At 40.4% G+C, this 14,770-nt stretch overlaps 1 protein-coding gene across 1 annotated transcript in view; it reads left to right on the top strand.

Annotated features, from left to right (window-relative positions):
* DDX51 (DEAD-box helicase 51) overlaps positions 1–14,565 on the top strand; it is a 29,559-nt gene extending 14,994 nt beyond the window's left edge. Inside the window, exons 8-15 of the mRNA XM_073674454.1 lie at positions 27–169; positions 281–479; positions 1,014–1,129; positions 1,802–1,918; positions 4,981–5,082; positions 5,791–5,854; positions 6,037–6,171; positions 13,372–14,565. Of these exons, the coding sequence (XP_073530555.1) occupies positions 27–169; positions 281–479; positions 1,014–1,129; positions 1,802–1,918; positions 4,981–5,082; positions 5,791–5,854; positions 6,037–6,171; positions 13,372–13,398 (903 nt within the window). The 3' untranslated portion in view covers positions 13,399–14,565. The remainder of the gene's footprint in view (positions 1–26; positions 170–280; positions 480–1,013; positions 1,130–1,801; positions 1,919–4,980; positions 5,083–5,790; positions 5,855–6,036; positions 6,172–13,371) is intronic.
* Positions 14,566–14,770: the final 205 nt, after the last annotated feature.

Here is a 14,770-nt window from a genome sequence, read left to right as displayed (position 1 = left end):
AGAGCTGCATCTGTATCATATTGCAGGTTACTGATGAGGCAGATCGCATGATTAACACTATGAATCAAGACTGGCTCACCCAAGTGATCAATGCTGTTTATAAGGTGGAACCACAAGATCATAAAAAGCTTTTTGCTCGCAAGATGCCCGGAGTGCCCACTGCAGCAAAGTAACTGTTACATAATCTACTTTAATATCTATCCACTCCTGTATACAGTCAGTGATAGCTTTGAGTATCTGTCATTTCATGCTTTCATCTCACTCTCTTACTATTTTATAGTTATAGCCAGCTTCAGATACCACTGCAGAAACTGCTTTTCTCGGCTACGCTGACGCACAATCCAGAGAAACTTCAGAAGCTCGGCTTGTACCAACCACGGCTCTTTACATCTTTATACAAGATGCCAACATTACACACCACTGGAGAAGAAACTGAGCCCCCCACTTCTGAAAAATTCTCTCTCCCCGATGAGCTTACGGTATGCAGCATTTAAGAGATTCTGTCATCAGGTTTTTACTACCCCATCTGATCTGAGAGCAACATGATGCCGGGGGCAGAGACCTTGATTCCAGCGATGTGTCACTTACTGTTCTGAAGGCTGCAATTTTGATAAAATCACTGTTTTATCTGCTGCAAACCTCTGAATAACCCCACCCACACCAATGATTGGCAGCTTTCTGCCTATGCACAGCGCACACAGAAAGCTGCTATTAGTAGAGCTCATACAGAGCTTATACAGAGCTCATAAATATGGAGGACGACATGGCAGCAGGTTTACTAGTCCTGTAGTGATAATCCCCTTCTGATAAATCTGTGATTTTATCAAAACTACATCAACAGCCCAGTAAGTGAAATATCATTGAAATTCTGATCTCTGTATCTACATCATGGTGCTCTCAGATGAGGTGGCAAAAACCTGTTGACCGATTCCTTTTGAAAACTAGCTAGTGTGTGTGTAATATGTATAAGGACTATATACTGTGATGCTAGAAATGACGGTGATGTCTTACAGCACTACTATGTTCCATGCAACCTAAACTCCAAGCCTCTCATCCTCCTCCACTTCTTACTCAACCTACGCTTTTCCCGTGTGCTTTGCTTCACCAACTCCAGAGAGTCTTCACACCGGTAAGTGAGCCCCCTTAAACGTATTTGCTAATCGTTGTCTTAACAAAATCTTTTAGAGCCCTACAATAAGTTCCAAAATATCGAAAAAAAAGCAATATTTCCTTAAAATACAAAATGAGCTATGTGAACAAAACACAAGGGTGGTTGAATTTTTGGTGAGATGTGCTTGTTTAAGGGAATGTCCCATCTTCCCTCTTTGGGAGCGCGCTGTTCACTGCCTGCTGACGTCCTGATTGCTGGTGGGGTTGCTCCTGATCAACCATTCAGATCAGCAGCATCGTCTTGGGCCAAAACTGTGCGCTCCCGATGCTGCTATATGAGGTAGTGTGTTGTATCTGCAGCATCAGAAACATGGTGGCACTGAAGCTGGGTGAGATCAGGAGCTAGCAGTGAGCTGCAGTGATCCCTTCCAGCTTCAGTGCAGTGCAGTGCTTACTAGCTCAGTAGAAAAGAGTTTGTAAGCCCAGCACCTGTTCCGGTATCGCTGCTAGACTGCAGAGGTGGCTGGTCCCCTAGGCAACATGGAATGGTTGTCCTGCACCTTGCACAGAGTCTGGGATTATTATTCCACTGCTGTGTCCATTTAGACTTGCTTTGTATGCTGGTTGATCACATTTTTTACATAAATATATTACATTATAACTATACTATGAGATACATTGTATTTTACAGCCTGTTCCTGCTCATAAAACTTTTTGGTGGAATCAATGTAGCCGAATTCTCCTCTCGTCTTAAAGCTGGGGAGAGGAAGAAAACCCTGAAGGAATTTGAGCAAGGAAAGCTACAGCTGTGAGTTGGACTAATATCATGGTGACTTAGAGGGAAGGTAGTGTTCTTGCATTCTTTGTAATGGCGTGCGAGCTTAGGAATCAAATGTCATTGGTACGACATGTTTGTTTTTATTGCAGGGCTGAGAAAACGATACCATCTTGGTAAAAATGTAAACTATGTAAAGCAGGTCATGAGTTTATTACTTCTAAGTAAGAAAAACTAAGCTTTTCGTATTGGGATAAGTCACATGGCAGGTATTCCCATTGAGATGAAGGTGGCAGAGGTGAGCGTTCTCGACTCCCCCTAAATTCATGTCTCAGCATCGCTGGAGGTCCCAGTGATCAGGAAATTCTCCCTTATTTCATGGATAGGGGATATCTTTAGAACTAAAGGATTTGTACCAAGATATGAAGAAAAATATCTATGCAATAGAGTGCTAGACTGCAAAACACAGCTGAGAGATTTAGTTAGACTGGCATTTTATTGTGTTTTAGGCCAGTCTAAACTTGATATGCAATAGAGTAAAATGCCCAAAATGTATTAAGGGGGTGCCCCTTATTACCTTTGGCACATAGTTGGCTGTCCTTGAGCCAGAATATGAGCAGGCATAGATTTCCGGTATAGTTCATGCAACTTTCTGTCATGAATTATAGTAGTAGGGCTAGACATGCCCTTTGTGTTAAATGACACTCGAAAAGGTGTCAACTGGCATAAAACAGCAAAAAGCCATTAAGTGTCTTCCTTTTTTTTTCTCCATAAAAGTGAAGCCTTTATTAAATGGCACAGTATTTCCGTAGTACCAAACCATAATGGATCTTCTGCTCCCGGCTCAGACATGTGCATGAGGCTTTGCTGTACCTCAATCATATAAATGCTACTAAATAGCTATTATATATCCAGATGGATATCTCATGGGTATGTAAAAGCTGATGAAAATCAAACGTCTGCGGAAATTCTGAGGTCTTGTTTTTTCACCATTCAAATTAATGGCAGATGTAACTATTCTGAAACTTCTGTCAAGGAAGAAAAACTCCTGCCATGGTGTCATCACATTGCAGAAAACATATACATGTGCACATTAGACTCTCACCTTCCCAGTCTCTACATGTTTACAATCTAGCGCTTGTTCTGTGCTATGTCCAAGCCAAGAGATTGGATAATAAAGTTGTTCAGCAACTCTCTAATGGTTATTATATTGTATATGAGTTTATGGGGGTCTTAGGAAGGAAAGAGTATCTATAAGTTTATTTTATTTAAAGAAGTTGTTTCATGTAAACATCCATCGTCTATATGTTCTAATAGGGCATATGGACCTCATTAACCCCTTCCCACAATAGGCGTGAATTAACTTCATGGGAAGGGGCCTGCATGTGTGGAGGGGGCTTAGGATCTCAATCTCTTATAGCGGCATTTAAATGGAACGCGCGTTGGTGCTCACACTTTTTGGCTCCCATCAGTTGTCCTGCAACATGATCACAGGGGACTGATGGGATATGTAACAGTTGGGCGTCTGCTGAAGGCATCACCGAGATTTTCACTATATACTGCATCAATATGGTATTGCAGTATATAGTACAAGCGATCAAGTCCCCTAATGCTATTCAGCAATAATGTAAAAAAAAATTAAAAACAAAATATTAAAAAAATGAAAGATAAAATCACTCCTATTTTCCAGAGTTAAAAATAAAGGTAAATAATATTTAAAGAAAAATGAACACATTTGGTATTGCAGTATATAGTACAAGCGATCAAGTCGACTAATGCGATTGAGCAATAATGTATAAAAAATAAAAACAAACTATAAAAAATATTTACTTTAAAATCACCTCTATTTTCCCCAGTTAAAAATAAAGAAAAGTAAATGTGTTTGGAAAGTCCAATCTGTCAATTAACGCCTTTGGTACACACTGTAAACATGAGATAAATAAAAATGCCAGGATTGCGGGGGTTTTTGGTCACGGTCCTTACCTGCCTAAAACAAATTTAATAATAAGAAATCAAAATATTGTATGTACACCAAATCAATATCAATAAAAACATCAGCTCACCGCACAAAAAAACAAGCCTTCACTCCGCCCCATCGACAGAAAAATAAAATATTACAGGTCTCAGAATATGGCAACGCAAAGTCAAAACATTTTTTTTTAGAATGTTCTGAATTTTTTTCATCACTACAATAGAAAAAAAATTGATGCAAGTTGGTATCGCCTTAATCACACTGACCTTGAGAATAATTTTTCCAGGTCATTTGTACTTCACAATGAACACTGTAAAACCAAAAGCTAAAAATTTTGTTCACCATTTTATCCCACTTGGAATTGTTTTCCCTGTTTTGCAGTATATTGTATGGCAGAATGAATAATGTCATGTGTCTATGTTGACTTAAAAATAAAAAAGTTATGGCTCTTGGAAGAAGGTGAAAAAAAAAAAGCGCAAAAATGAAAAATTTCCTGATTCTTAAGAGTTTAAAATGTCCCCTTCTTGGGACCCATCTCTATGAGCCAGAACAGAGAGTCATTCTCAAGCCAGGTTTGTATTAAGTGCTAGCCGTTGATCTGAATGGCCGCATGTAATCCTACATTCCTCCTGCAGTGGAAAAATCTACCAAATGTATTGGCTTCTCCAATCAAAAAAAACTCCTATCAGGAGTGGGAACCACGGCGATCAGCTATCGTTCGGTGGAGGATTAGGGCACGTGGACATACTAGAGGAGAGGGGGGTTCCTTGCTTGCCCAAGTTGGACATAGCTTGTCTGTGTATTACAAGGTCAGCCATTAATTTCAATATGTAAAAATGTACGGTCAGGCCCAGCTTAGAGAAGACAGACCTAGGGTGATCAGCTGATCGCTGGCCGACTTTCTATTTAGCTCGGGTTCTGGCCTTCTCCATATAGGAGCTGTATATTTAGTGTCCAGAGTTGAATTGAATGCAGTTTGAACAAAGTGGGGAAACTGACGCAAAATATAAGCCACCTGGACAGAGCTGTACTATGGGCATTATAGGACAATTTAGATTTGTTTTTCTTAATTAAGTTTTATTAAATATATTTGCTAATAATTTTGCATGTTCTTGCCATACAGGCTAATAAGCACCGATGCCACAGCAAGAGGAATAGACATCACCGGAGTGAAATGTGTGATCAACTATGATGCCCCGCAGTATATCAGGGTATATGTTCACAGGTATGGTCGACTTGAGTGTATACAAATATGTATACTGTGTGAATCATCTAGATTTCATAATGTTTTCCAAAATTAGTTTATACTTAAATTACTGTCTGATGTGCGTAATACCCTTAGGCTGGATTCACATGTCCGTTTTTCGTGGTCCTAGTACAGACTACAGGTCTCCTGACCTAAAAACAGGAGCCTCATGGGCATATATAAAACTATTATGTTCAAGTAAAGAAGTTCGTGGTCTGTCTTGAAATCACGGTTCTTATTCAAAACATGAAAACCAGACATATTGTGAAAATAAGCGCTAAGGCAGATTTTTCTCGTAGGAAAATCATAGACCAAGTTTCATGAGTGTTTTGGATCAGATTTTCATCAGTATTTTGTCAGTGTCAGTTTTTACAATCTATGATTTTCTCATATGCAAAAAAGAAAAATTGCAAACCTTCTCCTAACCATTGCAATGTTAAAAATGGACAGCACACTGATGCCACCTGGCCCCATAGACTTGTATGGGAAATTTTGAACTGTGACTTGGATTAAAACCAGGTATATCTCCGTGATTTTTTTTTTTTGTGGGCGTGTGGTTTTCAAGAAAAATTACTGACGTGAACATCTCCATGGACTATAATTGGTATATGTTCTACCTATGAAAAGCACAGATAGAAGACAGTCTGTTTTTTCACGTATGAGGCCTAATTGTTCTTGCACTTGTAGGGTCGGAAGGACGGCCCGAGGAGGGACAGCTGGCCTGGCGTTTACTTTGCTGCTGAGAATACAAGTCTGTAACTTGTTCCCTTGCTATGGCTGGAAGATATAGAATCATAGAATGGTAGAGTTGGAGGGGACCTCCTGGGTCATCTGGTCCAACCCCCTGCTCAAAGCAGGATTCACTAAATCATCTCAGACAGATATCTGTCCATATAATTGTTATTCTCTCACTGAGACATATCACTCTTTTAGGAGCAGAGATATCTGAACATGATTCAGGAAGCAGGAGTCCCAGAGTTACAAAAGCAGCTGGTGAAGAAAGAAAACCTCCGGCAGTTTGAGGAGCGATATGAAGAGGTGCTGTCTCAGCTACAGACAGTTATTAAGGTGACTGTTTTGTGATCGATTCCCCTTTAAGTTTTATATTTTTCTATCTCCATGGTTTTTACTAATTAAAATACATTTTTTTAATTATTTTCTTTCTGTACATGATTATGGAGGTGACCAACGTGATTATGGAGGTGCCTGAGCTGCTGTAATCAGCATTCAGAGATATGATTTAAAGCATTTGACACTGTGGATCACCAGCTCCTCCTCACTATGCTCCGCTCTATAGGCCTCAAGGAAACCATTCTCTCCTGGTTCTCCTCCTACCTCTCTGACCGCTCCTTCACTGTATCTTTTGCCGGCTCATCTTCCTCTCCTCGTCCCCTTACTATCCGGGTTCCGCAGGGCTCAGTCCTAGGCTCCCTCCTCTTCTCTCTATACACTGCCCCTATTGGACAAACAATCAGCAGATTTGGGTTCCATTATCATCTCTATGCTGACGACACCCAATTATACACTTCTTCCCCTGACATCACCCCTAACCTAATACAAAATACCAGTGATTGTCTGTCTGCTGTCTCTAACATCATGTCCTCCCTCTATGTTAAACTGAATCTCTCCAAAACTGAACTTCTTGTGTTTCTCCCCTTTACTAACCTAACTCTACCTAACATCGAAACTACCTTGGAGGGTTCAACCATGACTCCCAAGCAGCATGCCCGCTCCCTTGGGGTCATATTCAACACTAATCTTTCCTTTACTCCCTATATCCGATCACTCACTCGCTCTTGCCACCTGCATCTTAAAAACATCTCCAGAATCCGACCTTATCTCACCTTTGAAACTGCTAAAACTCTTACTGTCGCTCTCATTCACTCTCGTCTGGACTACTGCACTCTCTTCTGATCGGTCTCCCTCTTACCAAACTTTCTCCTCTCCAATCCGTCCTGAATGCGGCAGCTAGGGTCGTATTTTTGTCCAGCTGTTTCACCGATGCCTCCACCTTGTGCCAGTCATTACACTGGTTACCCATTCGCTACAGAGTCCAATATAAACTCATTGCTCTCACCCACAAAGCTCTCCACAGTTCTGCACCGCCTTATCTCCTCTCTCTAACCTTTGTTTATCGCCCTACACGTGCCCTCCGTTCTACAAATGACCTAAGACTAACATTCCCCATAATCCGAACCTTGCACCTCCGTCTCCAAGACTTCTCTCGTGCTGCGCCAGTTCTCTGGAATGCACTACCCCAGACAATCCGACTGATGCCTAGACCACACGTCTTCAAGCGCGCTTTAAAAACCCATCTCTTCAAACAAGTCTACCACCTCAACTACTCAGTAAACTAACTTTCCCCTGTCCCCTCCTTCTAAATATTATTCAGAATCTATTCCCTACTAGTCATCTGTCTCCACACTCTCCATGCACACGAGAACTGCACTCGATACTTGAGTATTGCACTTAAACATACAGGCTGATGACCGGATCATACAGCTTTATATGAAAATTCCTATTTATTATAATTGCCAGACCTGAAATAACAAGCACTTATCTATTGTGTCCACCCATTTCCTTGTAGAATGTAAGCTTGTGAGCAGGGACCTCACTACTAATGTAACTGTTAAAACTGTCTTAAATTGTATTGAATTTATTGTCTCTACATGTCCCCGCTTAATTGTAAAGTGCTGCGGAATATGTTGGCGCTATATAAATAAAAATTATTATTAAGCTATTACATGAATAGGAAGCTGTACACTAGAAATGATCATTGACTTCTAGAGTAGTTTTGTGTGCATGTTTTGTGACCTGTGCAGGGAGAGGGAGGAGGTCACCTGTGACCATCACCTATTGTGAATGATGGATCTCGTATTATCTGCCTCCAGCTATTAAATATATTTTTAAATATTGTAAATAAAATATATATATATATATATATATATATATATATATATACATACAGTACAGACCAAAAGTTTGGACACACCTTCTCATTTAAAGATTTTTCTGAATTTTCATGACTATAAAAATTGTACATTCACAATGAAGGCGTCAAAACTATGAATTAACACATGTGGAGTTATATACTTAACAAAAAAGTGTGAAACAACTGAAAATATGTCTTATATTCTAGGTTCTTCAAAGTAGCCACCTTTTCCTTTAATGACTGCTTTGCACACTCTTGGCATTCTCTTGATGAGCTTCAAGAGGTAGTCACCAGAAATGGTTTTTACTTCACAGGTGTGCCCTGTCAGGTTTAATAAGTGGGATTTCTTGCCTTATAAATGGGGTTGGGACCATCAGTTGTGTTGCGGAGAAGTCTGGTGGATACACAGCTGATAGTCCTACTGAATAGACTGTTAGAATTTGTATTATGGCAAGAAAAAAGCAGCTAAGTAAAGAAAAACGAGTGGCCATCATTACTTTAAGAAATGAAGGTCAGTCAGTCCGAAAAATTGGGAAAACTTTGAAAGTGTCCCCAAGTGCAGTTGCAAAAACCATCAAGCGCTACAAAGAAACTGGCTCACATGAGGGCCGCCCCAGAAAAGGAAGACCAAGAGTCACCTCTGCTTCTGAGGATAAGTTTATCCGAGTCACCAGCCTCAGAAATCGCAGGTTAACAGCAGCTCAGATTAGAGACCAGGTCAATGACACACAGAGTTCTAGCAGCAGACACATCTCTACAACAACTGTTAAGAGGAGACTTTGGGCAGCAGGCCTTCATGGTAAAATAGCTGCTAGGAAACCACTGTTAAGGACAGGCAACAAGCAGAAGAGACTTGTTTGGGCTAAAGAACACAAGGAATGGACATTAGACCAGTGGAAATCTGTGCTTTGGTCTGATGAGTCCAAATTTGAGATCTTTGGTTCCAACCACCATGTCTTTGTGCGACGCAGAAAAGGTGAACGGATGGACTCTACATGCCTGGTTCCCACCGTGAAGCATGGAGGAGGAGGTGTGATGGTGTGGGGGTGCTTTGCTGGTGACACTGATGGGGATTTATTCAAAATTGAAAGCATACTGAACCAGCATGGCTACCACAGCATCTTGCAGCGGCATGCTATTCCATCCGGTTTGCGTTTAGTTGGACCATCATTTATTTTTCAACAGGACAATGACCCCAAACACACCTCCAGGCTGTGTAAGGGCTACTTGACCAAGAAGGAGAGTGATGGGGTGCTACGCCAGATGACCTGGCCTCTACAGTCACCAGACCTGAACCCAATCGAGATGGTTTGGGGTGAGCTGGACCGCAGAGTGAAGGCAAAAGGGCCAACAAGTGCTAAGCATCTCTGGGAACTCCTTCAAGATTGTTGGAAGACCATTTCCGGTGACTACCTCTTGAAGCTCATCAAGAGAATGCCAAGAGTGTGCAAAGCAGTCATCAAAGCAAAAGGTGGCTACTTTGAAGAACCTAGAATATAAGACATATTTTCAGTTGTTTCACACTTTTTTGTTAAGTATATAATTCCACATGTGTTAATTCATAGTTTTGATGCCTTCAGTGTGAATGTACAATTTTCATAGTCATGAAAATACAGAAAAATCTTTAAATGAGAAGGTGTGTCCAAACTTTTGGTCTGTACTGTATATATAGAGAGATAAACTATATCTAGATAGATAGAGAGAGATAACATAAACTGTATTTAAACAAGAGGTCACTTTCCAATACATTCTCTTATGTTATGTCCCCACGGGGCGCCTAAATACTGTAGATTTTTGTGACAATGTTACAAGAGCAGCAGCGTGAGTAACATTTTACAAAACTCACCAACACATTGGAGAAAAAAAGACAGACATCAATACTTGACCTGTGCTGTGAATCTGAAATCTGCAGTATACCAATGAATGCAATGCAAATGGTGAATTTGCTGTAAGTTTGCAGCATTTCTGCAACAAAATATGATTATTTGTGGATTTTACTGCTGCAGATTTGCTGTGGATTTTCAGTTTGTGAACAAAACCCTAAAAGTAAATTTCAACTAAATGATCCCTTCTAAAATGACCCCCACCCAAAATGTAACTGCTGTGTGTAGTCTCTACATTGACTGCTACGTGGCATCCATTCAAATTAATGCGTGACCATTTAGTACAATTACCTTAATTCTACAAAACCACTTTGACTCCTAGAGTTCCCAAGTCGGAGACCTCTCTCTTTTATAATGTGTACAGGCACAAATAGGACATTTGAAGAGATGTGTTCAATCCCTTGCCGCTTAAGGACATGAGTAAACATCTTTGACAGGGGTTAATATTGACTTTTTGGATCAGAGCCCCCAATAGTTGGCGCTAGAATTCTAGTCCTCTTCCGCTCTGAAGAGGCTATTTGTATATTTAATTTCCCAGAGAAGCATTGCATGGCCTATAAGTCTCCTTACACCAGCTTGGCACTCTCTGAGGGAAAAACATTCCATCTTAAACCCTCACCCCCCTCCTCAGTAAAAATCTTGAAGTTTTATCACTTTAATATGAAAGTTAAATTGTTTAGATAAATAGTATTACGGCTTTTTTTTTTTTTAACCCCTTTAAAGCCCATGACGTATTAATACGCGTCTGTGCCCTGGGCTTTAAGAGCCTGACCTGTATTAGTACGTCATGGCGATCACGCGCGCACACAGGCTGTGCGGGCGCGATCGTCACCGGGTGTCAGCTGATTGTCACAGCTGACACCCGGTACTATGTGCAGGGAGCGGTCCCGCACCGCTCCCGGCACATTAACCCCCGCAATGCTGCGATCGAAGTCAATCGCAGCATTGCGGTGGCTAAGGGCAGGTGATCGGTATGCTCACCTCCTCTTCCGGCCTCCAGCGCTGTCTGCCGCGGCTTCCCGGATGTTGCCATGACGACCCGATGTCGTCATGACAACATCCGGGTCACCAGACAGCAGGAAGATTTTTTGATCATGCGCAGTGCATGACCAAACAATCTTCTCACTGTGCAGCGCTGACAGCCTGCATAGCACAGGGATGGTGCTCCATCCGTATGCTATGCAGGCGATCAGAATAAAAAAAGTGAAAGTCCCATAGTGCGACAAAGCATACAGATAAAAAAACTGTCAAAGTGAAAAAGAAAAAAAAATTGTAAAAATATTAAAAAATAAAAATAATCCACCAAAAATAAAAATATAATGTACCCATCAATAAATATTATTATGAGGAAAAAAAACAAACAATAAAAGTACACATATTTGGTATCGCCGCGTCCGGAACGATGTGCCCTATAAAATTGTCCCACTAGTTAACCCCTTCAGTGAACACGGTAAAAAAAAAAAAAAACGAAGCAAAAAACAATGCTTTATCATTATACTGCCAAACAAAAGATGGAATAACACGCGATCAAAAAGACGAATATAAATAAAAATGCTGAAAACGTCATCTCGTCCCGCAAAAAACAAGCCGCCATACAGCTCCATCAGCCGAAAAATAAAAGTTATAGCTCTCAGAATAAAGCGATGCAAAAAAATAATTTTTTCTATAAAATAGCTTTTATTGTGTAAAAGCGCCAAAACATAGAAAAACTATATAAATGTGGTACCGCTGTAAACGTACTGACCCGAAGAATAAAGCTGCTTTATCAATTTTACCACACGCGGAGCAGAATAAAAAAATTAAAAAAAAAACAATTCCTGAATTGTTGGTTTTTGTTTATTCTGCCTCCCAAAAATCAGAATAGAAAGCGATCAAAAAATGTCACGTGCCTGAAAATGGCACCAATAAAAACGTCAACTCATCCCGCAAAAAACAAGCCGTCACATGACTGTCTGCCAAAATATGGAAAAATTATAGCTCTCAAAATATGGCGATGCAAAAACTAGATTTTACAAAAAAAATGCGTCTTTTAGTGTGTGACAGCTGTCAATCATAAAAACCCGATATGATTCTGGTATCTCTGTAGTCGCACTGACCCGAAGAATAAAGACGTCTAATCACTTATACCGTACTAGGAACGGCGTAAAAAAATAAACGCTAGGGCTGGAGTTGGGGTTAGGGTTGTGCTAGGGTTAGGGTTGTTTTTTTTTTTCAAAAGTAAAAAAAAAAAGAAAAGATGATGATATGGCGACTAGTGTTGAGCGCAAGTGCTCGTTACTTGAGTTTGCATCGGGTGCTCGGGTATGCATTGAGTATCGTGGGTGCTCGAGTGACATGCTCGAGTCTCCGCCCCATATGCTTCGCGGCCTAAAAAACTTTGCAGGGATTGCCTGCCATGCACGAGCGATCCTCGCATGTTTTTTTTTGGGTGTCTAATAACCGTGAAACATGCGGGCGGGGACTCGAGCATGTCACTCGAGCACCCGTGATACATGGTGCATACCTGAGTACCCGATGCAAACTCAAGTAGCGAGCACTTGCGCTCAAGACTAATGACAACTTATTCTATATGATGACCTAATGCTATCAAATTCTGTGTCGTACCTCTGGGTTCAAAATGTTCACTATACCCCTTGATAAAATCCTCAGGGAACTTATCTAGATGAGTGGTGAGCACCTTGAACCCCCAAGTCCTTTACAGAAGTTTATAACATGGAGCCGTGAAAATAAAAAAATCAAACTTTTTCCACAAAAATGATGTTTTAGCCCCAATTTTTTTATTTTCACAAGGGTAAGAGGAGAAAATGGACCCCAAAAACTGTTGTGCAATTTCTCCTGAGTACGCCAATACCCCATATGTGGGGAAAATACAGTGTTTGGGCGCACGGCAGAGTTCAGAAGGGAAGGAGCACTGTGTGACTTTTTGAACGCAAAATCGGCTGGAATCGAGAGCGGATGCCATGTCTCGTTTGGAGAGCCCCTGATGTGCCTAAACAGTGGAAACCCCCCACAAGTGACACCATTTTGGAAACTAGACCCCTCAAAGTGACTTCAAATATGATGTGGTCCCTAAAAAATGGTTTTGTAAATTTTGTTGGAAAAATGAGAAATCGCTGGTCAACTTTTAACCCTTATAGCTCCCCAATAAAAAAAATTCAAATTTTGAAAATTGCAACATTTTCAAAATTTTCGCCAAATTTCCGTTTTTTGCACAAATAAATGCAAGTGATATCGAAGAAATTTCACCACAATCATGAAGTACAATATGTCACGAATAAACAATCTCAGAATCAGGGGGATCCGTTGAAGTGTTCCAGAGTAATTACCTCATAAAGTGACAGTGGTCAGAATTGTAAAAATTGGCCTGGTCATTAACGTGCAAACCACCTTGGGTTGTAAAGGGGTTAATATTGAATAATTTATCTTGATCCTTGCTATTTTTTCTGTTCACAGGAAGAACGAGCTGAGAAGCGCCGGTGAATTATGGATAAATAAATGAAAAAATGATCAGTTCCGTTATTAGGAACTAATCACTTCTGCTTATTAGTTCAGAAGAGTTTCTGTTGCATCAATTGTTAAGCATGAAGACTTATTAAGAAAGAGCTGACAGATTCTGGTGCCTTCTGTTGGGAATGTGTGTGATAATTCACCAGCCTGGTATGGACGAGAGCTGTTTTATGGGGATCACGATTCTAGGAAGTGCTGACCTTGTGCCTTAATGATTCACAGGACGTTTACAAATTGTTTACCTATTATTTTCATGTACAGAATGACTTTTTTAATTAAAGTGGCACCATATTCTTGCCTAGAACATTTAAAGAAGCACTCCCAATATTTTTTTAATTAGCTAAACCTATGTAAATGTGTGTGTTTAGTAATGTAAGAGTGTTCTCCAGTTTCCATCACCGCTCAGGTTCTCCTCTCACGTGACTTCTATTGCGACTTGCCGATTCACACTGTGGTCTGTGTATGAGCTGGAAGTCGCTTTTACATTCTAAGTCTATGGAGCGTCAGAACAAGGCTCCATGGGATTATATTGTAACAACAACTTCAAGCTCACACCTAAACCCCAAGTCGGAATAGACGTCAGCTGAGTGAGACGGAGATTGCTAAGTATATTAACACACTAACACTACATTACACATATTTACACAATTTAGCTAGTAAAAAAATTTTTGGGAGTGCTTCTTTAATTGAAGGGATTGTCAGTAAGGCTATGTTGACATGATGTTTGGTGGTTATACCAGTAAAGCACTCAGCGTATACACTAAACATGTCCATAGGGTTCTATTACAGCTGTATGGAATAGCAAGTCCATGCAGTGGTATAGATATGGTAACAGATATGATTTTTGTATTGACGGACAGGTGATGGATACCATTGTATGGCAATAATTTAATCTATACATCTGTATGGCATATACAGTAAACAGAGGCCAAAGACATGAGGTGAACATAGACTAAGATAAGAAGGCTTTTATTAGCCAGCGGTAACCTCTTCTGCTGGCATATATCTATTGGAAAACAAATACAGCACAGTTTGGTTACAACCTTGCTGAAGCGTTGTCAATGGAATTCCAATTTTTTGCAGCCGACCGTGTCCTTTATCTACAAATCTGTAGGATTAATAAAAAAAAAAATAGGGTTATTCACGCAGTGCTGTGGAGTCGGTATAAAATATATAATAAATTGGGTACAGTAGTACAATGCAGGATGTGCTGTAAATGTTTCCATAAGAATTTGGGAAAGTTCTGAAATTTCCTATAAATGTCTGTCCTGTTCCTGATCTAAGTATCTCGGCTTTTAGTTGAGATGAATCTGTGCTGCACTTTATGTACACGCTCAGTAGTGAG

The sequence above is a fragment of the Phyllobates terribilis genome, unplaced genomic scaffold, assembly GCF_046119375.1.
Source record: "Phyllobates terribilis strain yellow unplaced genomic scaffold, ASM4611937v1 Scaffold_1__5_contigs__length_1240528914, whole genome shotgun sequence".
Taxonomy (NCBI): Eukaryota; Metazoa; Chordata; class Amphibia; order Anura; family Dendrobatidae; genus Phyllobates; species Phyllobates terribilis.
Note: the sequence above shows the minus strand (reverse complement) of the source record. Positions and strands in the feature narration are given on the sequence as shown.